Source organism: Onychomys torridus, unplaced genomic scaffold (assembly GCF_903995425.1).
Source record: "Onychomys torridus unplaced genomic scaffold, mOncTor1.1, whole genome shotgun sequence".
NCBI lineage: Eukaryota > Metazoa > Chordata > Mammalia > Rodentia > Cricetidae > Onychomys > Onychomys torridus.
Window position 1 is genome coordinate 1 of NW_023411369.1, and position 24,796 is coordinate 24,796.

The 24,796-nt window shown below is 42.8% G+C and overlaps 2 protein-coding genes across 2 annotated transcripts; one reads left to right on the forward strand and one right to left on the reverse strand.

Moving 5' to 3' along the window:
- The first annotated feature begins 3,902 nt into the window (after window positions 1-3,902).
- On the forward strand, window positions 3,903-8,471 carry LOC118575121 (pre-mRNA cleavage complex 2 protein Pcf11-like). The gene is given in 1 exon segment (XM_036175791.1): window positions 3,903-8,471. A coding segment is annotated over 1 exon segment (4,569 nt).
- Window positions 8,472-18,007: 9,536 nt separating this feature from the next.
- LOC118575120 (pre-mRNA cleavage complex 2 protein Pcf11-like) lies at window positions 18,008-22,578 on the reverse strand. Its single transcript, XM_036175789.1, is given in 4 exon segments — window positions 18,008-18,381; window positions 18,384-20,280; window positions 20,282-21,648; window positions 21,651-22,578. Coding segments are annotated over 4 exon segments (4,566 nt in total).
- Between the last annotated feature and the right edge of the window lie 2,218 nt (window positions 22,579-24,796).

Consider the following 24,796-nt stretch of genomic DNA (forward strand, 5'->3'; position numbering starts at 1 on the left):
GAAGAAGAGGAATCACTCTGACAGGTGTAAGATGGTATCTCAGAGTCTTTTGATTTGCATTTCCCAGATAATTAGGGATGTTGAGCAATTCCTTAAATGTCTTTCAGCCATTTGAACTTCCTCTGTTGAGAATTCACTGTTTAGTTCTATAGCCCATTTCTAATTGGACTGTTGGGCATTTTGATGTCTAATTTCTTGAGTTTTTATATATTCTTGATATCAGTCCTCTGTCAGATGTGGGGTTGGTGAAGACCTTTTCCCCATTCTGTAGGCTGTCACTTTTGTCTTGTTTGACCGTGCCCTTTGCTCTACAAAAGCGTCTCAGTTTCAACAGGTCCCATTGATTGATTGTTTCTCTCAGTGTCTGTGCTACTGGTGTTATATTTAGAAAGGTTCTCTGGTGCCAATGCATTCAAGTCTGCTTCCTACTTTCTCTTCTATCAGGTTCAGAGTAACTGGATTTATGTTGAGGTCTTTGATCCACTTGGACTTAAGTTTTGTGCATGGTGACAGATATGGATCTATTAGCAGCTTTCTACACATTGACATCCAGTTATGCCAGCACATTTGTTGAAGATGCTTTCTTTTTTCCCATTGTATATTTTTGGCTTCTTTGTCAAAAATTATATGTTCATACGTGTGGCGTGTGAATGTCAGTGGTCTTCAATTCGATTCCATCAGTCCACATGTCGGTTTTTTATGCCAGTACCAAGCTGTTTTTATTATGGTAGCTCTATAGTAGAGCCTGAAGTTGGGGATCGTGATGCCTCCAGAGGTTGTTTCATTGTACAGGATTCTTTTGGCTGTCCTGGGTTTTTTGTTTTTTCCATAGGTGGGAAAGTTTTCTTCTATGATCTTGTTAAATATATTTTCTGTGCCTTTGAGTTGGTATTCTTCTCCTTCCTCTTTCCCTATTATTCGTAGGTTTGGTGTTTTCATGGTGTCCCAAATTTCTTGGACATTTTGGGTCATGACTTTGTTGGTTTTAGTGTTTTCTTTGACTGAAGAATCTATTTCTTCTACTGTATCTTCAACACCAGAGATCCTCTCTTCCATCTCTTGCTTTCTGTTAGTCATACTTGCCTCTGAAGTTCCTGTTTGTTTACGCAGATTTTCTATTTCCAGCATTCTTACTGCTAGTGTCTTCATTTTGTCTATTTCCCTCTTCAGGTCTTGGACTCTTTCCCTTGCTTTTTCATGATTTTCTTTCAGGGATTTATTGTTTCCTTCTGCTTTAATTGTCCCTTCCTGTAGTTTTTTATAGCATTCTTCCCATTTTTTGTTTGTCTGTTCCTCCACTTTATTTTTGATTTCTTCTATATAAGGCTCTAGCCTCTTCATGGTGTTACTTATAATGTTGTTTTCTTCTTCTTCTTCCATTCCATGATGTTCAGGTCTAGCTGTTGGAGAAGGGCTAGGTGATGCTGTATTGCTGAATTTGTTGTATGTACTTCTGCCTTGGCATCTGCCCATCTCCTCATGGGTTCATTCTTGGTCTTATCAGTGTACTTGGTCCAGACAGAGCTGACATATTTAGGGAGCCTATCTCTGATCCAGATGGAAGATCTGGGCTGGATGGGAGCTCTGGTCCAGATGAGAGTGCTGGCCAGATAGGAGCTGGGTGGCTGGACTCTGAGTCTCAGGAACTCCCTGGGGTCTCCTTACCTTGACCAGAAGGGATCTCCTCTTGTCCAGATGGGAGTTCCAGGACAGGATGGAAGCTGAGGGTCTCTCTGGTCCAAATGGGAGTTCCAGGGCAGGATGGAATGCTGGACACTGGTCTCTAAGTCTCCGGTGTGGTGGTATTGTGTTCCCCACAATATCGTGCATCCTAATAAACTTATCTGGGGTCAGAGAACAGACAGCCACTAGATATAGAGCCAGAAATGGTGGCTAGAAAATGGGAAGTGTAAACCATAGCAGAAGTTGGGCAGCAGTTGTACACGCCTTTAATCCCAGCACTTGGGAGGCAGAGCCAGGTGGATCTTTGAGTTCAATGCCACTTTAGAAACTGCTAAGCATGGTGACCCACACCTTTAATCCCAGAAACCCAACCTTTAATCCCAGGGAGTGGGAGCAGAAAGAGAAAGGTATATAAGGTGTGAGGACCAGGAACTAAGGAGTAAAGCATGTAGTGAGTTAATCATCTGGTTGGTTAAGTGTTCAGGCTTTGGACCAACACAGTTCAGCTGAGATTCATGTGGAGGGGGACTCAGCAGCTTCCAGCCTGAGGAAAAAAGATCACCTGAGGAACTAGCAAGGTGAGATAGCTGTGGCTTGTTCTGTGTCTCTTATCTTCCAGCAACCACCCCAATAATTGGCCTTGGGTTTGAGTTTCATTACTAAGAACTTGTAAGTTTCCTACTACACTCCAGAAGTGGCTGGGGTATCCAGCAGATGGGTGTGGGGGCAAGGCGTTGAGGTTGAAGTGTCCACCAGAGGGTCTCTCAGGTCCAGATGGGAGTTCCGGGGTGGATAGGACCTGGGGGCTGGTCTCTGAGTCTCAGGAAGTGGCTGGGGTCTTGGGCAAATGGGTGGGGGGCAGGATGTGGAGACTTCAGGGTCTGCCTACAGTCTTGGAAAAGGGGAGCCTTACCACAGGGCCCGTCGATTGGCCGGAAACTGGGGCCGAGTTGGGCAGGAAGTCCCAGGATGGTGCCCGGGGGTGGGATCCAGGGTCGGTCTTGGTTCTGTTTCTTATTTTAATAAGACTGTTTCGAATTTCTTCATTACATGCAAATCAGATTTTTGAGTGGCTGCTGAAAAAGGCATCACAGTGCAAGTGACTTAGCATATCTAAAAAGCAAAAGAAGAATACAGATCTTCTTCACAATTGCTTAATGGCTTCATATACTTCATAGAAGAATCCTAAACCTGTCCATAACAAAGACTTACAGCTCTATAAAAACTCAGTGCCTGGCTGTCGTGGTGCATGACTTTAACCCCAGCACTGGGGAGGAAGAGTCAGGCAGATCTCTGTGAGTTAGAGGACAGCCTGGTCTCCAAAGTGAGTTCCAGGAAAGGCGCAAAGATACATAGAGAAACCCTGTGAAAAACAAAAACAAAACAAAACAAAACAAAAAAAACCTCAGCAAACAAAAAAACAAACAACAATATATTAGGACAGAGTCCCAAACATTTAGAAACAGGGTATTCACCATTCTATCCTCTAAGGCTACAGTGATGCTCTTCATGGTTCCATGTTTGTTTATTTGTTTGTTTTGTTTTTTTGAGACAGTGTTTCTCTGTGTAACCCTGGTTGTTCTGGAAGTCACTATGTAGAGCAGGCTGGCCTCACACTGAGAGATCCACCTTCCTTTGTCTCCCAAATGCTTGGATTAAAGGTGTGTCATATGACCTCCCACAATTTTTTTAAGTTATTTATTGTTATTTACTGTGTGCTGTTTTGCATGCATGTGTGTCTGTGTGAAGGTCTGGACTTAACTTTACAGGCTGCATCCTAAGGAAAGGGCCACCATCTCAGACTTGACCATCTATGTTCCATCTTAGGGAAAGGGTCACCATCTTACACCACCTGTTGTGCTCAGTTCCAGGAAGAATCTCAGGAATACCATGACAACTTGAACAGATACAGGGCAAAAAAGTTTAACAGAATCCAGATACTCCTGCAGACACCCTGTCTCCAGTTTATACAGGAAAGCAAAGACTAACAGGTTCCACATACTCCTGGAGAGCTGGGAGTGGACAGAGATTTCTGGTGAGGCTGTGATATTTCTTCCCAGAGGTCCTACCTGGGACGACCCCCATCCTTCCTCCATGGTCAGCATGTGGTGAAGCCCCAGCCACAGGAGAACCAGGGAGCAAGGCCAAGGCTTGGAAAGGGGTGGTGTCAGGCGGCTTCATCTTAGAAGGGAGCAGACCTCAAAGGGGGCCACCGAACAATGTCAGAGCAGATGCCAGACAAGGCTGGGGCTGCTGGGGCCCTGGAAGACATCTGTCGGGATTATCAGTCATTGCTGGAAGACCTGACCTTCAACAGCAAACCCCACATCAATATGCTGACCATTGTAGCTGAGGAGAACCTGCCCTTCGCAAAGGAGATCATCTGTCTCATTGAGGACCAAACAGCCAAGGCTCCTTCCTCAGAGAAGCTTCCTCTTTTATACCTCATGGATTCTATTGTGAAAAATGTTGGAAGAGAGTATCTCACTGCCTTTACAAAAAATCTAGTTGCAACATTTATTTGTGTGTTTGAAAAGGTGGATAAAAATACTAGGAAACGTTTATTTAAATTACGTTCCACATGGGATGAAATATTCCCATGGAAGAAACTTTATGCCTTGGATGTCAGAGTCAATGCATTAGATCCTGCTTGGCCTATTAAACCTCTGCCCCCTGATGTAAAGACATCTAGCATCCACATGAATCTCAAATTTTTAAATAAATCACCTGAGGAGCGTTCAGCAGCTGAGACAGTGCTCAGCTCCCCTAGTATCTCCACTCCTCTGATGGAACCCAACATACAAAAGAATCTTACTGAAGAACACTTAATAATGCAAGAGGTACTTGAAAAACAAAAACAGTTGTTAGAACTTCAGCAGAAGAAGCAGGAGCTTGAGTTGGAAGAAGCTAAGGCACAACTGGCAGTATCTCTCAGCGTTCAGCAGGAGACAGCCAAAGTGGGTCCTGTAACAGCATCATGTGAGTTACATGTTTCACAAATTCCCACCATGGCCATTAAAATTCCCCATCAGGTTCCCGTGCAACCTGACAAAAGCCGACCAGGTCCATCCTTACAAATTCAAGACTTGAAAGGAATTACACGGGATCCCCATCTGAACAGGATGAGCCAAGATTCTTCCCATGGCAAAGAGCAGAGTCATAGGAAGGAATTTGTAATGAACACAGTAAACCAGTCTGATAGTAAAACAAGGAAAACTGTACCCTCTGAAAAACTAAATTCATCCAAGCAAGCAAAAAGTGAGTCAAGTGAAAGAATAACTAAGAATGAACTTGACCAGTTAGATTCTAAATCTACATCTAAATCACAATCACCTTTGAAAAACAAATCATCCCACAAAAAAGACTTGAAAAATCAAGAATGGGAAAGGATGAGGGTGTGTGGTAAGAACAAGAGAGAGCTAAGAATAAAAGAGTATCTTCAGGATAGAACTGAGGGCAAAAAAGATATAAAAGAAAAGAGAAAAACTGCAAAGAAGATGGATAAATATGAGCACATGGAATCATCTGAACACAGGCTGATTGGAAGTAGAAGTCAAATCATAAATGGCATTGTGAACAAACAGGACATGTTTACAGAAGAACTGGAAAAACAGGGGCCAAAACCAGGGAGAACAAGGACTCGAAAGAGATCAAGATCAAGGTCACCTAGGTCTCAGTCACCCAATGGAAGGCAAAGAAGTATGTTTCCAACTTTGGCCCCCAAAACTAGAAAGATGCATGAGTCAGGACTTAAACAGTCACCTAGGGAAGAGTTCCCAGCACCTTCTAGGGAAGAAAGAATTGTTAAGAGAAGTACTAAGCAGGATGGTCAAGATTCCAGACAGCTGAAAAAGATGGATGAACATTGGCCAAAAGCAACTGCAAGTCTACCTTCTATGAAGTCAGGTGCTGAGCCAAAAGAGAATAAAGAGAACTGGCAAAGCTCCAAGTATGCTAAAAGATGGAAATCTTGATGGGAAGAAAATAAAAGCATCCACCTGTGTGATGAACATAGTAAAGCACCTCATCTAAGGCATAGGGAGAGCTGGTCAAGCACTAAAAGAATCTTGTCCCCTCAAACCCGAAAACAGCACCATCAACCAAGTGGACATGCCGATCTTCAGATTCCTAAAGAGTTAACCATTACAAGCAAAAGAGAAGTCCTTCAAACTTTGAGTGAACGTTCAGCTTCTGGTGACATTTCACAAGACAAGTTCCTTGGTGTTGTGCATCAAATTCCACAGCTCTTTCAGTATCAAGAAGGTGGAAGAGAGGAGTAGAGATCTCCCTTCAATGATTGTTTTCCATTTAAGCGACCTAGATATGAAGATTCAGATAAACCGTTTGTAGATGGCCCAGCATCAAGAATTGCTGGCCTTAATACCAATCAGCGGCTTACACCTTTAACTGAAGACCAACCATTATTAGATGGACCTAGTAGGCCATGTGAGACGAGACATGTCCTAGCCAAGATGATTATGGAAGGACCTAATAAATTAAGCCATAGAATGGATGAACCCCCTACACCAGCTTCTCTTGGGTTTGAGGGATCACAACGAAAATTCAGGGGAGGCCCTATGAAATTCAAAGGACCACAAGGTCAGTTAGGAGGTGCGTGTCCTTTGAGATTTGAAGTTCCTCCATGATAAGTAAGTATACCTCTGAGATATGAAGGAAAAATTCTTGGAGGAGGAAGAGAAGGAGGCAGTTTTCGATTTGAAGGTTCACCTAGTGTGAGTTTGGAGGGATCTAAAGGTGGTTTGGGATTTGAAGGACCTGGGGGTCAGCCTTTGGGCGTTCTGACGTCTGAAGGCCCTCATGGACATCCTGTGGGCAGTCTTAGATTTGAAAATCCTCGATGCCAGCCTGTAGGTGGGCTCAGGTTTAAGGGGGGTCATCATCGACCAGGGGCAGCAATTAGGTTTGATGGGCCTCATGGTCAGCCAGGTGGTGCTACCAGATTTGAGGGCCCTTTGCCACAGCAAGGAATTGGAATGAGGTTTGAGGGTCCCCATGGTCAGGCTGTAGCTTGTGTGAGATTGGAAGGACATAATCAGCTATGTGGGAACGTTATGTCTGAGGGACCACATGGCCAACCAGTGTTTGACATCAGGTTGGAAGGACCTTTAGTACAACAGGGAGGTGGAATGAGGTTTGGGGGTCCTGTGCCAGGAGGTGGCCTGAGAACTGAAGCACCTGTGGGTCAAGGGGATCCACGATTTCAAGGTGGTCACTCTCTAAGGTTTGATGGACAGCCAGGTCAGTCATCATTTTTGCCAGGATTTGATGGAACACACAGCCTGCCAGGTCCTAGATTTGAAAGAGCTGGTCAGCCATGTCCACAGAGACTTCCTGGGCCACCTGGTCAGCAGGTTCAACTGAGATTTGATAGTGTAACCCAAAGATTTGAGGGGCCACAACAGCAGCAAGCATCAAGATCTGATATTTCTCTTGGTGTGCAAGGTACCAGATTTGACAATCATCCTTCCCAAAGGCTTGAGTCTTTCCATCAGACTGGCCCATATAATGACCCACCTGACAATGCTTTGAATATTCCAGTTCAAGGACTACAGTTCCAAAGAAATGAACAAATATTTGACACACCACAAGGACCAAATTTTAATGGACCTCATGGCCCTGGAAACCAGAATTTCCCAAAGGCCCTTAACAGAGCTTTAGGACAATATTTTGATGAAAAGAATCTTCAGAGTCCTCAGTTGGGAAACTTGGGCAATTTACCTAGTCCAGTGTCAGTAGGAGCTCTTCAGACATTTCAACAGGTTCTGACTGGTGTAGCTCAGCCAGTAGCATTTGGTCAAGGACAGCAATTTTTACCAATTCATCCACAGAAGGCTGGAGCTTTTCATCCAAATCCTTCAGGAGGTCTTCCTAAGGCATATCCTGATCATCATCTCGGTGAGGTGGATGTAAAGGAATTGTTTGCAAAACTGGTAAAATCGGGAATTCTCAAATTGTCCCAGCCTGACTCAACTGCAACCCAGGAAAAGGAGGCTGATGCTCAGGCTCCCCCTGAAGAGGCAAAGGATCAGAATAAAGATCAAGATGTTCCAGATCTTACAAATTTTACAACTGGAGAGTTGAAACAACATTATGACAGTGTTATAAACCGGCTGTACACTGGGATTCAGTGTAATTTTTCTGGAATGAGGTTTATGGCATCCCAGAGAGATGTTTATGCAGATCATTTGGACTGGCATTATCGGCAAAATAGAACTGAGAAATATGTAAGCAGAAAGGCCACTCATAGACGTTGGTACTACAGTTTAACAGACTGGATAGAATTTGAAGAAATAGCTGATCTAGAAAAACGGTCAAAAAGCCAGTTGTTTGAAAATGTTCATGAAGAGGTTGTCCTCAAATCTCAGGAGGCTTCTAAAGAAAAGGAGTTCCAAAGGGTCCCTGCTGGACCAGCTGGAGCACTTGAGAGTTGTGAAATTTGTCAAGAACAATTTGAACAGTCCTGGGATGAAGAGGAGGAGAAATGGCACTTAAAAAACGCTATTGGAGTAGACGGAAAGATTTACCATCCATCGTGTTATGCAGATTACATAAATACATCTTTTGATTGTAAACCATCTGCCACCAAGACTTCAGTTGAAAACCCTTGGAACATTATGGTGAATATTGTCAAAAATGAATTGAAAGAACCCTGTGAAAGTCCCAAAATTAAGCAAGAGCATATTGATGACCCACCAGCCTGTTCAGAAGAAAGTGTGGCAGCACCAACTGACATTAAAACAGGAAATGATACAGTTGAGTCAATTTAAATGAAATGAGAAAATATGGGTTTGTTTTTTAACAAAAGCTGCTATTGGTTCTAGAATTTCAAGAATTTTTATGTATATATAGACATATATGTATATTAATTGTCTTATCTGTGGCAGGGCCTTCAGCTATCATTTGGTTTATAAACACATTTTAGTATTTGCATTTCCTACTGCCTGCACACTTTCAGGTGCTTGTTGTGTGAAAGTTCTGTTGATGAGTGCAAAGTTAACAACATGAAATTGTATGTGTAAAAATGTACGATTTTCATTTGTGAACTCTAAATTAAAAATAAATATATTTGCTATTTTTAAAAAAGCCTGTAAACTAGCTTCCATAAGGTATACTCAGAGGATCTGATGGAGTCCTGTGCAGGCCCTAAGCATGCTGCTTCAGTCTCTTTAAGTTCATGTGAGCTTTGATCGTGTTGAGTTAGAAGGGCTTGTTTTCTTGGTGTCCACTATCCCCTCTGGGTCTTACACTCTTTCCTCCTCCTTTACCAAAGGTGTCCCTGAACACTGAGGGGACAGATTGGTTGGAGACATCCCATTTAGGGCATGCTCTGTGCAATATCTGGCTGTGAGTCTCTGTATTTGTTCCCATCTGCTACAGGAGGAAGCTTCTCTGACAATGACTGAGCAAGGCATCTGTCAATGAGTACAGCAGAATATCATTAGGAGTCAGTTTATCACTTAATCTTTGCTTTCTTTATAACAGTAATATGTGGTTCTACCCTAGGTCCCTGGGCTATGTATCTCTGGTTCTTGGTCACCCAAACAATGATGGTATTGCTTCTATCTCATGAAGTGGAACTTAAGGCAAATCAGTTATTGGTTGGCTACTCCCTCAAGATTTGTGCCCCCATTGTCCTAGCATGTTTTGCAAACAGGACAGATTCTAGGTCAAAGGATCTGTGGCTAGGCTGGGTTTATGCCTCTCTTTTGATAACAGCCAGAATACCTTCTTGTACCAAAGATTCTGGAATGATGGGGTGAAGGCTCTATGTAGGCACCAGCTTGACTCTTCCATGTTCATTGAGCTGTGTAGGTGTTTTCTTCAGCAATATGGGATTGGTGCCAGTTTGTCAAGAGCACGCTATGGTCTTGGTAACAGCTTGGTTGTTTGGGGATTCCCATGGGACCCCTTTGGACAACAACTCAATTACATGTAACCCAATCGCAGCACTGGAAGCTTCACTGGGTCACAAATGATGGTCAGTTGGGGCTCTGTCTCCCTCATTAGTTGGCATTTTCATCTAGATTGCCTTCATATATGTATGTATTTAGAAATTTCTGCTGTCAGGTTTTCATACTAGTCATCAAACGTCAAATTTTACCCGTACCTCCCCCTATCCTCCCCCACAACTCCCTCTCCTCTTCCTACCCACTCTAATCTCTCATTGCCCCCTTTCATTCATATCTATCTATTTGTTACCCTTCTTACAATATCTCTCTCTTCTCTCAGGCTGTTAATCTGTACCTACCCACTGTGATTCTATGGACTGTAGCTTGGTTATCATTGACTTAAGAGCCAATATCGACATATAAGCAAATACTTTTCTGGTTCTGGTTTAAATCCCCCTGGATGATTTTTTGCATTTTTGTCCATTTGCCTGCAAATTTCACCATATCTTGTGTGTGTGTGTGTGTGTGTGTGTGTGTGTGTGTGTGTGTGTGTGTGTGTGTGTGTTTGTAGAGATGGATTCTCTGTATGGTCCTGGCTGTCCCGGAACTTGTTTTATATACCAGGCTGGTCTTGAACTCATAGATGCACTTGATTCTTCCTCTGAAGAGCTGAGATTAATAGCAAGCACCACCACTGCCCAATGATGTCATTCTGTTTTAAACAATTGAGTAATACTTTATTTTGTAAATGAACCACATTTTTTCCTTTCTTTCATTTTATTGTTTTTTGATTAGGAATTTTTTATGTAGCCCTGGCTTTCCTGGAACTAGCTCTGTAGACCAACTTGGACTGGCACTCAGAGATCCACCTTTCTCTGCCTCCTCAGTACTGTGATTAAAGTCAAGTGCCACCACCCACAGGAGTACTTCATTTTCTTTATTTATTCTTCTGTTGAGGAAAGTCCAGGTCCTTTCCATTGTCTGGCTGTTATAAATACAGCAGTGATCAGTGGGTTGAGCAAGTGTCTCTGTGGTAGGATAATGAGTCCTTTGGGTAAATGCCCATGAGTAGTACAAGTGATCTTGAGGTCCATCAATTTTAATTCCTCTGAAGAACCACTGCATTGATTTCCAAGGAGGCTGTACAATTTTGCCATCCCTCCAGAAAAAATGGACTGGTCCTTCACATCCTCACCACCATGAGGAATCTTATCCAATTTTTTTCTTTCTTACTTTTTTTTTTATTTTGGAGACAGGGATTTCTCTGTGTAGCAGCTATTTGCAAGTGTCCATATCATAATATATGTGTCATATATTCTTTGTATGTTCTCCCCTGATGACAACACCCACGTGTGTTAGACACACACACACACACCGAGTAAATGGAATAAGAATGAGTCCAAAGTCCATTCAAACACTGAGACTCTAGGCAGCCCTTACATTGGCAGCTCCTGGTAAAGTAAAATGTTTTGACCAGGTGGTGGTGGTGCAAGCCTTTAATCCCAGCACTCAGCACCTGAGGCAGAGGCATGCTGGTCTCTAAATTCAAGGCCAGCCTGTCTACATAGTGAGTTCCAGGATACCCAGGGCTACTCAGAGAAACACTTTCTCCAAAAAAGAAAACCAAACAAGTGACATATTTCTGACATGTACCCTCACCACAGAATATACATTCCAAATTCTGAAATGGAAAATGAAGGGATAGTAAGGAATTATCCAAAAAAAGAAACACTGAAATCTACCAGGGCAGATACAAAACCATGTAAACAAAACAACTATACACATAAATTAAAATTAAAAAAATAAAATAAAAAATCATTTCTAAAATCAAATGAAAACAAAAATATATCCAGACCTAGGGTTAAGCCCTGTAATTTCAACTACTTGTGAGGCTGAGGCAGGAAGGTCCAAACTTCCAAAGCAAGTGGGCAAAGGCAGAGGCAGGCTGCAAAAGAGGGGGAGGGGTAAGAAAGCTTCTTTTGCAGTGGTATTGAGGACTGCAGACACACAGCTGAAAATAAGAAACAGAAGGCTTCTAAGACAACCTCTCCCCAACCCTCTCTACCTAAAAGGAAATCAGACTAGAGATGATGGTAGAATTTTAGTGAGACTCTGAGTGCCTTACTTCCTACCTATTCTTGTGGAATGAGGTTTATGTCATCCCAGATATATGTTTATGCAGATCTCTTGGACTGGCATTATCGGCAAAATAGAACTGAGAAAGATGTAAGCAGAAAGGTCACTCATAGATGTTGGTACTACATTTTAACAGACTGAATAGAATTTGAAGAAATAGCTGATCTTGGAGAAAGTGCAGAATGCCAGTTTTTTGAAAAGGTTCATGAAGAGGCTGTCCACACATCTCAGGAGGCTTCTAAAGGAAAGGAGTTCCAAAGTGTCCCTGCTGGAGCAGCTGGAGCACTTGAGAGTTGTGAAATCTGTCAATAACAATTTGAACAGTCCTGGGATGAAGAGGAGGAGACATGGCACTTAAAAATGCTGTTGGAGTGGATGGAAGATTTACTATCCATCTTGTTATGCAGATTACCAAAATATATCTTCTTTTGATTGTACACCATCTGCCATCAAGACTCCAGTTGAAAACCCTCAGATCACTTTTTTGAACATTGTCAAAAGTGAATTGCAAGACCCCGTGAAAGTCCCAAAGATAAGGAAGATCACGTTGATGCCCCACCAGCCTGTTCAGAAGGAAGTGTAGCAGCACCCACTGAAATTAAAACCGAAAATGATACAGTTGAGTCAGGTTAAATAAAATAGGAAAGGTATGTTTTTATTTTTTAACAAAAGCTTCTGTTGGATTTAGAAAGTGAAGACTTTTTATGTCTATATAGAAACATATGTATATAAATTCTCTTATCTGTGGCAGGGCCTTCAGCTATCATTTGGTTTATAAACACATTTTAGTATTTGCATTTCCTACTGCCTGCACACTTTCAGGTGCTTGTGTGCAATTTCTGTAGATGAGTACAAATTTAACATAATGAAACTGTGTGTGTAAAATGTACAATTTTCAGTTGTTAACTATAAATTGTAAATAAAAACTTTTGCTAAAATAAAACAGTTGGGTTCTCGTCCTCATCCTTGAACAGCTACAACACTCCCCCATACAAGCCCTCTGAAGTAGCTGTGACACTACATTCTCACGTAAGTGTTTGGTACAAGACTCATCTGTGCTGTGAGCTCACACACATCTCCCTCCAGAGGCTGAGGCAGTGTTCATCCTGAGCACAGGGCACTGTTCCTGTCCACAAGGGCAGACCTGGCTCTCGGGTCAACCAAGTCCTCAGGTGACCAGACACCTCCAGGATTGGGATGACAATTGTCTCTGCATTGAATGCCTCAGCACTGTGTTGTCTCTGAACAGTGGTGACTGTGTGGGGACATTTCCCACTAGAAATAACCATGGTTTTGCCTCTTGGCCTGGACTGTGTCTATTGACACCAATGTTGCTTCTGGTATCTGGAGGGTAGAAACTGGGACAGATCTACAATGCACAGAGCAGCTCACAACAGCAGATTCTCCTATGGAAATGGCCATGGCCAAGGCCAAGAAGCCTTGACCTGGACAAAATGGGATCAAATTACCATCAGATTTCCCTTGGTCTCTGGAGAATTCTTTTGCTTGATCCCATTTTGTCAGGTCAAGGCTTCTTGGCCTTGGCCATGGCCATTTCCGTAAGGAGAAATCTGCTGTTTTGATGAGCTGCTCTGTGGGCATTGTAGATCTGTCCCAGTTTCTCGCCTCCAGATACGCAGAAGCAACATTGGGTGTCAAATAGACACAGTCCCAGGCCAAGAGGCAAAAACCATGGTTATTTCCTAGTGGGACATGTGCCCACACAAGTCACCACTGTTCAGAGAACAACACAGTGCTTGAGGCAGTCAATGCAGAGACAATTGTCCCAATCCCAAATCCTGGAGGTGGTCTGGTCACCTGAGGACTTGGTGGACCCGAGAGCCAGGTCTGCCCTTGTGGACAGGAACAGTGCCCTGTTGCTCAGGATGAAACACTGCCTCAGCCTGCTGAGGGAGATGTGTGTGAGCTCACAGCACAGATGAGTTTTGTACCAAACATTATGTGAGAAATGTAGTGTCACAGCTTACTTCAGGGGCTTGTTATGGGGAGTGTTGTAGCCTGGATCAAGGATGAAGGAGTGAAACTCAACTGTTTTTATTATAGCAAAAATTTTTTATTTATATATTATATATAACAACTTGAAAATTGTACATTTTCACACACAGTTTCATTATGTTAAATTTGTTAACTCCCATCTTACCAGAAAATTGCCACAAGCACCTGAAAAGTGTGCAGGCAGTGGAAATGCAAAATACTAAAATTGTTTTAATAAACCAAATGATAGCTTGAAGGCCCTGCCACCAGATAAGAGAATTTAATGTACATATATTTCTATATAGACATAAAAGTCTTCACTTTCTAAATCCAACAGAAGCTTTTGTTAAAAAATAAAAACATACCTTTCCTATTTATTTAACCTGACTCAACTGTATCATTTTGGTTTTAATTTCAGTGGGTGCTGCTACACTTCCTTCTGAACAGGCTGGGTGGGGCATCACGTGATCTTCCTTATCTTTGGGACTTTCCCGGGGGTCCTTGCAATTCACTTTGACAATGTTCAAAAAAGTGATCTGAGGGTTTTCAACTGGCGTCTTGATGGCAGATGGTGTACAATCAAAAGAAAGAGGTATATTTTGGTAATCCCGCATAACAAGATGGATCAGTAAATCTTCCATCCACTCCAACAGCCATTGTTTAAGTGGCCATGTCTCCTCCTCTTTCATCCCAGGACTGTTTCAAATTGTTATTTGACAGATTTCACAACTCATCAAGTGCTCTCAGCTGCCTCCACAGGGACACTTTGGAAACTCCTTTCCTTAGAAGCGCTCCCTGAGAACTGTGTGGACAGCCCTCTTTCATGAACCTTTTCAAAAAACTGGCATTCTGCACTTTATTCAAGATCAGCTATTTCTTCAAATTCTATTCAGTCTGTTAAAATGTAGTACCAACATCTATGAGTGACCTTTCTGCTTACATCTTTCTCAGTTTCTATTTTGCCGATAATGCCAGTCCAAGAGATCTGCATAAACATATATCTGGGATGACATAAACCTCATTCCACAAGAATAGGTAGGAAGTAAGGCAGCTCAGAGTCTCACTAAAATTCTACCATCATCTCTAGTCTGATTTCCTTTTAGGTAGAGAGGGTTGGGGAGAGGTTGTCTTAGAAGCCTTCTGTTTCTTATTTTCAGCTGTGTGTCTGCAGTCCTCAATACCACTGCAAATGAAGCTTTCTTACCCCTCCCCCTCTTTTGCAGCCTGCCTCTTCCTTTGCCCACTTGCTTTGGAAGTTTGGACCTTCCTGCCTCAGCCTTACAAGTAGTTAAATTACAGGGCTTAACCCTAGGTCTGGATATATTTTGTTTTCATTTGATTTTAGAAATGATTTTTTATTTTATTTTTTTAATTTTAATTTATGTGTATAGTTGTTTTGTTTACATGGTTTTGTATCTGCCCTGGTAGATTTCCAGTGTTTCTTTTTTTGGATAATTCCTTACTATCCCTTCATTTTCCATTTCAGAATTTTGGAATGTATATTCTGTGGTGAGGGTACATGTCAGAAAAATGTCACTTGTTTGGTTTTCTTTTTTGGAGAAAGTGTTTCTCTGAGTAGCCCTGGGTATCCTGGAACTCACTATGTAGACAGGCTGGCCTTGAATTCAGAGACCAGCATGCCTCTGCCTCAGGTGCTGAGTGCTGGAATTAAAGGCTTGCACCACCACCACCTGGTCAAAATATTTTACTTTACCAGGAGCTGCCAATGTAAGGGCTGCCTAGAGTCTCAGTGTTTGAATGGACTTTGGACTCACTCTTATTCCATTTACTCGGTGTGTGTGTGTGTCTAACACACATGGGTGTTGTCATCAGGGGAGAACTTACAAAGAATATATGACACATATATTATGATATGGACACTTGCAAATAGCTGCTACACAGAGAAACCCTGTCTCCAAAATAAAAAAAAAAGTAAGAAAGAAAAAAATTGGATAAGATTCCTCATGGTGGTGAGGATGTGAAGGACCAGTCCATTTTTGCTGGAGGGAGGCAAAATTGTACAGCCTCCTTGGAAATCAATGCAGTGGTTCTTCAGAGGAATTAAAATTGATGGACCTCAAGATCACTTGTACTACTCATGGGCATTTACCCAAAGGACTCGTTATCCTACCACAGAGACACTTGCTCAACCACTGATCACTGCTGTATTTATAACAGCCAGACAATGGAAAGGACCTGGATTTTCCTCAACAGAAGAATAAATAAAGAAAATGAAGTACTCCTGTGGGTGGTGGCACTTGACTTTAATCCCAGTACTGAGGAGGCAGAGAAAGGTGGATCTCTGAGTGCCAGTCCAAGTTGGTCTACAGAGCTAGTTCCAGGAAAGCCAGGGCTACATAAAAAATTCCTAATCAAAAAACAATAAAATGAAAGAAAGGAAAAAATGTGGTTCATTTACAAAATAAAGTATTACTCAATTGTTTAAAACAGAATGACATCATTGGGCAGTGGTGGTGCTTGCTATTAATCTCAGCTCTTCAGAGGAAGAATCAAGCGCATCTATGAGTTCAAGACCAGCCTGGTATATAAAACAAGTTCCGGGACAGCCAGGACCATACAGAGAATCCATCTCTACAAACACACACACACACACACACACACACACATACACACACACACACACACACACACAAGATATGGTGAAATTTGCAGGCAAATGGACAAAAATGCAAAAAATCATCCAGGGGGATTTAAACCAGAACCAGAAAAGTATTTGCTTATATGTCGAAATTGGCTCTTAAGTCAATGATAACCAAGCTACAGTCCATAGAATCACAGTGGGTAGATACAGATTAACAGCCTGAGAGAAGAGAGAGATATTGTAAGAAGGGTAACAAATAGATAGATATGGAATGAAAGGGGGCAATGAGAGATTAGAGTGGGTAGGAAGAGGAGAGGGAGTTGTGGGGGAGGATAGGGGAGGTACGGGTAAAATTTGACGTTTGACGACTAGTATGAAAACCTGACAGCAGAAATTTCTAAATACATACATATATGAAGGCAATCTAGATGAAAATGCCAACTAATGAGGGAGACAGAGCCCCAACTGACCATCATTTGTGACCCAGTGAAGCTTCCAGTGCTGCGATTGGGTTACATGTAATTGAGTTGTTGTCCAAAGGGGTCCCATGGGAATCCCCAAACAACCAAGCTGTTACCAAGACCATAGCGTGCTCTTGACAAACTGGCACCAATCCCATATTGCTGAAGAAAACACCTACACAGCTCAATGAACATGGAAGAGTCAAGCTGGTGCCTACATAGAGCCTTCACCCCATCATTCCAGAATCTTTGGTACAAGAAGGTATTCTGGCTGTTATCAAAAGAGAGGCATAAACCCAGCCTAGCCACAGATCCTTTGACCTAGAATCTGTCCTGTTTGCAAAACATGCTAGGACAATGGGGGCACAAATCTTGAGGGAGTAGCCAACCAATAACTGATTTGCCTTAAGTTCCACTTCATGAGATAGAAGCAATACCATCATTGTTTGGGTGACCAAGAACCAGAGATACATAGCCCAGGGACCTAGGGTAGAACCACATATTACTGTTATAAAGAAAGCAAAGATTAAGTGATAAACTGACTCCTAATGATATTCTGCTGTACTCATTGACAGATGCCTTGCTCAGTCATTGTCAGAGAAGCTTCCTCCTGTAGCAGATGGGAACAAATACAGAGACTCACAGCCAGATATTGCACAGAGCATGCCCTAAATGGGATGTCTCCAACCAATCTGTCCCCTCAGTGTTCAGGGACACCTTTGGTAAAGGAGGAGGAAAGAGTGTAAGACCCAGAGGGGATAGTGGACACCAAGAAAACAAGCCCTTCTAACTCAACACGATCAAAGCTCACATGAACTTAAAGAGACTGAAGCAGCATGCTTAGGGCCTGCACAGGACTCCATCAGATCCTCTGAGTATACCTTATGGAAGCTAGTTTACAGGCTTTTTTAAAAATAGCAAATATATTTATTTTTAATTTAGAGTTCACAAATGAAAATCGTACATTTTTACACATACAATTTCATGTTGTTAACTTTGCACTCATCAACAGAACTTTCACACAACAAGCACCTGAAAGTGTGCAGGCAGTAGGAAATGCAAATACTAAAATGTGTTTATAAACCAAATGATAGCTGAAGGCCCTGCCACAGATAAGACAATTAATATACATATATGTCTATATATACATAAAAATTCTTGAAATTCTAGAACCAATAGCAGCTTTTGTTAAAAAACAAACCCATATTTTCTCATTTCATTTAAATTGACTCAACTGTATCATTTCCTGTTTTAATGTCAGTTGGTGCTGCCACACTTTCTTCTGAACAGGCTGGTGGGTCATCAATATGCTCTTGCTTAATTTTGGGACTTTCACAGGGTTCTTTCAATTCGTTTTTGACAATATTCACCATAATGTTCCAAGGGTTTTCAACTGAAGTCTTGGTGGCAGATGGTGTACCATTAAAAGATGTATTTATGTAATCTGCATAACACGATGGATGGTAAATCTTTCCGTCTACTCCAATAGCGTTTTTTAAGTGCCATTTCTCCTCCTCTTCATCCCAGGACTGTTCAAATTGTTCTTGAAAAATTTCACAACTCTCAAGTGCTCCAGCTGGTCCAGCAGGGACCCTTTAAACTCCTTTTCATTAGAAGAGTCCTGAGATTTGAGGACAACCTCTTCATGAACCTTTTCAAACAACTGGCTTTTTGACCGTTTTTTCAGATCAGCTATTTCTTCAAATTCTATCCAGTCTGTTAAACTGTAGTACCAACGTCTATGAGTGGCCTTTCTGCTTACATATTTCTCAGTTCTATTTTGCTGATAATGCCAGTCCAAATGATCTGCATAAACATCTCTCTGGGATGCCATAAACCTCATTCCACAAAAATTACACTGAATCCCAGTATACAGCCGGTTTATAACACTGTCATAACGTTGTTTCAACTCTCCAGTTGTAAAATTTGTAAGATCTGGTACATCTTGATCTTTATTCTGATCCTTTGCCTCTTCAGGGGGAGCCTGAGCATCAGCCTCCTTTTCCTGGGTTGCAGTTGAGTCAGGCTGGGACAATTTGAGAATTCCCGATTTTACCAGTTTTGCAAACAATTCCATTACATCCACCTCACTGAGATGATGATCAGGATATGCCTTAGGAAGACCTCCTGAAGGATTTGGATGAAAAGCTCCAGCCTTCTGTGGATGAATTGGTAAAAATTGCTGTCCTTGACCAAATGCTACTGGATGAGCTACACCAGTCAGAACCTGTTGAGATGTCTGAAGAGCTCCTACTGACACTGGACTAGGTAAATTGCCCAAGTTTCCCAACTGAGGACTCTGAAGATTCTTTTCATCAAAATATTGTCCTAAAGCTCTGTTAAGGGCCTTTGGGAAATTCTGGTTTCCAGGGCCATGAGGTCCATTAAAATTTGTTCCTTGTGGTGTGTCAAATATTTGTTCATTTCTTTGGAAATGTAGTCCTTGAACTGGAATATTCAAAGCATTGTCAGGTGGGTCATTATATGGGCCAGTCTGATGGAAAGACTCAAGCCTTTGGGAAGGATGATTGTCAAATCTGGTACCTTGCACACCAAGAGAAATATCAGATCTTGATGCTTGCTGCTGTTGTGGCCCATCAAATCTTTGGGTTACACTATCAAATCTCAGTTGAACCTGCTGACCAGGTGGCCCAGGAAGTCTCTGTGGACATGGCTGACCAGCTCTTTCAAATCTAGGCCCTGGCAGGCTGTGTGTTCATTCAAATCCTGGCAAAAGTGATGACTGACCTGGCTGTCCATCAAACCTTACAGAGTGACCACCTTGAAATCGTGGACCCCCTTGACCCACAGGTGCTTCAGTTCTCAGGCCAACTCCTGGCACAGGACCCCCAAACCTCATTCCACCTCCCTGTTGTACTAAAGGTCCTTCCAACATGATGTCAAACACTGGTTGGCCATGTGGTCCCTCAGACATAACGTTCCTACATAGCTGATTATGTCCTTCCAATCTCACACAAGCTACAGCCTGACCATGGGGACCCTCAAACCTCATTCCAATTCCTTGCTGTGGCAAAGGGCCCTCAAATCTGGTAGCACCACCTGGCTGACCATGAGGCCCATCAAACCTAATTGCTGCCCCTGGTCGATGATGACCCCCCTTAAACCTGAGCCCACCTACAGCCTGGCATCGAGGATTTTCAAATCTAAGACTGCCCACAGGATGTCCATGAGGGCCTTCAGACGTCAGAACGCCTAAAGGCTGATCCCCAGGTCTTTCAAATCCCAAACCACCTTTAGATCCCTCCAAACTCACACTAGGTGAACCTTGAAATCGAAAACTGCCTCCTTCTCTTCCTCCTCCAAGAATTTTTCATTCATATCTCAGAGGTATTCTTACTTGTCCTGGAGGAACTTCAAATCTCAAAGGAAACGCACCTCCTAACTGACCTTGTGGTCCTTTGAATTTCATAGGGCCTCCTCCCCTGAATTTTCATTGTGATCCCTCAAACCCAAGAGAAGCTGGTGTAGGGGTGTCCATCCATTCTATGGCTTAATTTATTAGGTCCTTCCAAAATCATCTTGGCTGGGACATGTCTCGTCTCACGTGGCCTACTAGGTCCATCTAATAATCGTTGGACTTCAGCTAAAGGTGTAAGCCACTGATTGGTATTAAGGCCAGCAAATCTTGATGCTGGGCCATCTACAAACGGTTTATCTGAATCTTCATATCTAGGTCGCTTAAATGGAAAACTATCATTGAAGGGAGATCTCTGCTCCTCTCTTCCACCTTCTTGATACTGAAAGAGCTGTGGAATTTGATGCACAACACCAAGGAATTCGTCTTGTGAAATGTCACCAGAAGCTGAACGTTCACTCAAAGTTTGAAGGACTTCTCTTTTGCTTGCAATGGTTAACTCTTTAGGAATCTGAAGATTGGCATGTCCACTTGGTCGATGGTGCTGTTTTCGGGTTCGAGGTGACAAGATTCTTTTAGTGCTTGACCAGCTCTCCCTATGCCTTAGATGAGGTGCTTTACTATGTTCATCACACAGGTGGATGCTTTTATTTTCTTCCCAGCAAGATTTCCATCCTTTGGCAGACTTGCAGCTTTGCCAGTTGTCTATATTCTCTTTTTGCTCAGCACCTGACTTCATAGAAGGTAGACTTGCAGTTGCTTTTGGCCAATGTTCATCCATCTTGTTCAGCTGTCTGGAATCTTGACCATCCTGCTTAGTACTTCTCTTAACAATTCTTTCTTCCCTAGAAGGTGCTGGAAACTCTTCCCTAGGTGACTGTTTAAGTCCTGACTCATGCATCTTTCTAGTTTTGGGGGCCAAAGTTGGAAACATACTTCTTTGCCTTCCATTGGGTGACTGAGACCTAGGTGACCTTGATCTTGATCTCTTTCGAGTCCTTGTTCTCCCTGGTTTTGGCCCCTGTTTTTCCAGTTCTTCTGTAAACATGTCCTGTTTGTTCACAATGCCATTTATGATTTGACTTCTACTTCCAATCAGCCTGTGTTCAGATGATTCCATGTGCTCATCTTTATCCATCTTCTTTGCAGTTTTTCTCTTTTCTTTTACATCTTTTTTGCCCTCAGTTCTATCCTGAAGATACTCTTTTATTCTTAGCTCTCTCTTGTTCTTACCACACACCCTCATCCTTTCCCATTCTTGATTTTTCAAGTCTTTTTTGTGGGATGATTTGTTTTTCAAAGGTGATTGTGATTTAGATGTAGATTTAGAATCTAACTGGTCAAGTTCATTCTTGGTTATTCTTTCACTTGACTCACTTTTTGCTTGCTTAGATGAATTTAGTTTTTCAGAGGGTACAGTTTTCCTTGTTTTACTATCAGACTGGTTTACTGTGTTCATTACAAATTCCTTCCTATGACTCTGCTCTTTCCATGGGAAGAATCTTGGCTCATCCTGTTCAGATGGGGATCCCGTGTAATTCCTTTCAAGTCTTGAATTTGTAAGGATGGACCTGGTCGGCTTTTGTCAGGTTTCACGGGAACCTGATGGGGAATTTTAATGACCATGGTGGGAATTTGTGAAACATGTAACTCACATGATGCTGTTACAGGACCCACTTTGGCTGTCTCCTGCTGAACGCTGAGAGATCCCGCCAGTTGTGCCTTAGCTTCTTCCAACTCAAGCTCCTGCTTCTTCTGTTGAAGTTCTAACAACTGTTTTTGTTTTTCAAGTACCTCTTGCATTATTAAGTGTTCTTGAGTAAGATTCTTTTGTATTTTGGGTTCCATCAAAGGAGTGGAGATACTAGGGGAGCTGAGCACTGTCCCAGTTGCTGAACGCTCCTCAGGTGATTTATTTAAAAATTTGAGATTCATGTCGATGCTAGATGTCTTTACATCAGGGGGCAGAGGTTTAATAGGCCACGCAGGATCTCATGAATTGACTCTGACATCCAAGACATAAAGTTTCTTCCATGGGAATAATTCATCCCATGTGGAACATAATTTAAATAAACGTTTTCTAGTATTTTTATCCACCTTTACAAACACACAAATAAATGTTGCAACTAGATTTTTAGTAAAGGCAGTGAGATACTCTCTTCCAACATTTTTCACAATAGAATCCATGAGGTACATAAGAGGAAGCTTCTCTGAGGAAGGAGCCTTGGCTGTTTGGGCCTCAATGAGAGAGACGATCTCCTTGGCAAAGAGCAGGTTCTCCTCAGCTACAATGGTCAGCATATTGATGTGGGGTTTGCTGTTGAAGGTCAGGTCTTCCAGCGATGACTGATAATCCCGACAGATGTCTTCCAGGGCCCCAGCAGCCCCAGCCTTGTCTGGCATCTGCTCTGACATTGTTCGGTGGCCCCCTTTGAGGTCTGCTCCCTTCTAAGATGAAGCCGCCTGACACCACCCCTTTCCAAGCCTTGGCCTTGCTCCCTGGTTCTCCTGTGGCTGGGGCTTCAGCACATGCTGACCATGGAGGAAGGATGGGGGTTGTCCCAGGTAGGACCTCTGGGAAGAAATATCACAGCCTCACCAGAAATGTCTGTCCACTTCCAGCTGTCCAGGAGTATGTGGAACCTGTTAGTCTTTGCTTTCCTGTATAAACCGGAGACAGGGTGTCTGCAGGAGTATCTGGATTCTGTTAAACTTTTTTGCCCTGTATCTGTTCAAGTTGTCATGGTATTCCTGAGATTCTTCCTGGAACTGAGCACAACAGGTGGTGTAAGATGGTGACCCTTTCCCTAAGATGGAACATAGATGGTCAAGTCTGAGATGGTGGCCCTTTCCTTAGGATGCAGCCTGTAAAGTTAAGTCCAGACCTTCACACAGACACACATGCATGCAAAACAGCACACAGTAAATAACAATAAATAACTTAAAAAAATTGTGGGAGGTCATATGACACACCTTTAATCCAAGCATTTGGGAGACAAAGGAAGGTGGATCTCTCAGTGTGAGGCCAGCCTGCTCTACATAGTGACTTCCAGAACAACCAGGGTTACACAGAGAAACACTGTCTCAAAAAAACAAAACAAACAAATAAACAAACATGGCACCATGAAGAGCATCACTGTAGCCTTAGAGGATAGAATGGTGAATACCCTGTTTCTAAATGTTTGGGACTCTGACCGAATACCTTGTTGTTTGTTTTTTGGTTTGCTGAGGTTTTTTTTGTTTTGTTTTGTATTTGTTTTTCACAGGGTTTCTCTGTGTATCTTTGCGCCTTTCCTGGAACTCACTTTGGAGACCAGGCTGTCCTCTAACTCACAGAGATCTGCCTGACTCTTCCTCCCCAGTGCTGGGGTTAAAGTCATGCACCACGACAGCCAGGCACTGAGTTTTTATAGAGCTGTAAGTCTTTGTTATGGACAGGTTTAGGATTCTTCTATGAAGTATATGAAGCCATTAAGCAATTGTGAAGAAGATCTGTATTCTTCTTTTGCTTTTTAGATATGCTAAGTCACTTGCACTGTGATGCCTTTTTCAGTAGCCACTCAAAAATCTGATTTGCATGTAATGAAGAAATTCGATACAGTCTTATTAAAATAAGAAACAGAGCCAAGACCGACCCTGGATCCCACCCCTGGGCACCATCCTGGAACTTCCTGCCCAACTCGGCCCAAGTTTCCGGCCAATTGGCGGGCCCTGTGGGAAGGCTCCCCTTTTCCAAGACTGCAGGCAGACCCTGAAGTCTCCACATCCTGCCCCCCACCCATTTGCCCAAGACCCCAGCCACTTCCTGAGACTCAGAGACCAGCCCCCAGGTAGGTCCCATCCACCCCGGAACTCCCATCTGGACCAGAGAGACCCTCTGGTGGTCACTTCAACCTCAATGCCTTGCCCCCACACCCATCTGATGGATACCCGCGCCACTTCTGGAGTGTAGTAGGAAACTTACAAGTTCTTATTAATGAAACTCAAACCCAAGGCCAATTATTGGGGTAGTTGCTGGAAGATAAGAGACACAGAACAAGCCACAGCTATCTCACCTTGCTAGTTCCTCAGGTGATCTTTTTTCCTCAGGCTGGAAGCTGCTGAGTCCCCCTCCACATGAATCTCAGCTGAACTGTGTTGGTCCAAAGCCTGAACACTTAACCAACCAGATGATTAACTCACTACATGCTTTACTCCTTAGTTCCTGGTCCTCACACCTTATATACCTTTCTCTTTCTGCTCCCACTCCCTGGAATTAAAGGTTGGGTTTCTGGGATTAAAGGTGTGGGTCACCATGCTTAGCTGTTTCTAAAGTGGCATTGAACTCAGAGATCCACCTGGCTCTGCCTCCCAAGTGCTGGGATTAAAGGCTTGTACAACCACCGCCCAACTTCTGCTATGGTTTACACTTCCCATTTTCTAGCCACCATTTGTGGTTCTGTATCTAGTGGCTGTCTGTTCTCTGACCCCAGATAAGTTTATTAGGATGCACGATATTGTGGGGAACACAATACCACCACACTGGAGACTTAGAGACCAGTGTCCAGCATTCCATCCTGCTCTGGAACTCCCATTTGGACCAGAGAGACCCTCAGCCTCCATCTTGTCCTGGAACTCCCATCTGGACAAGAGG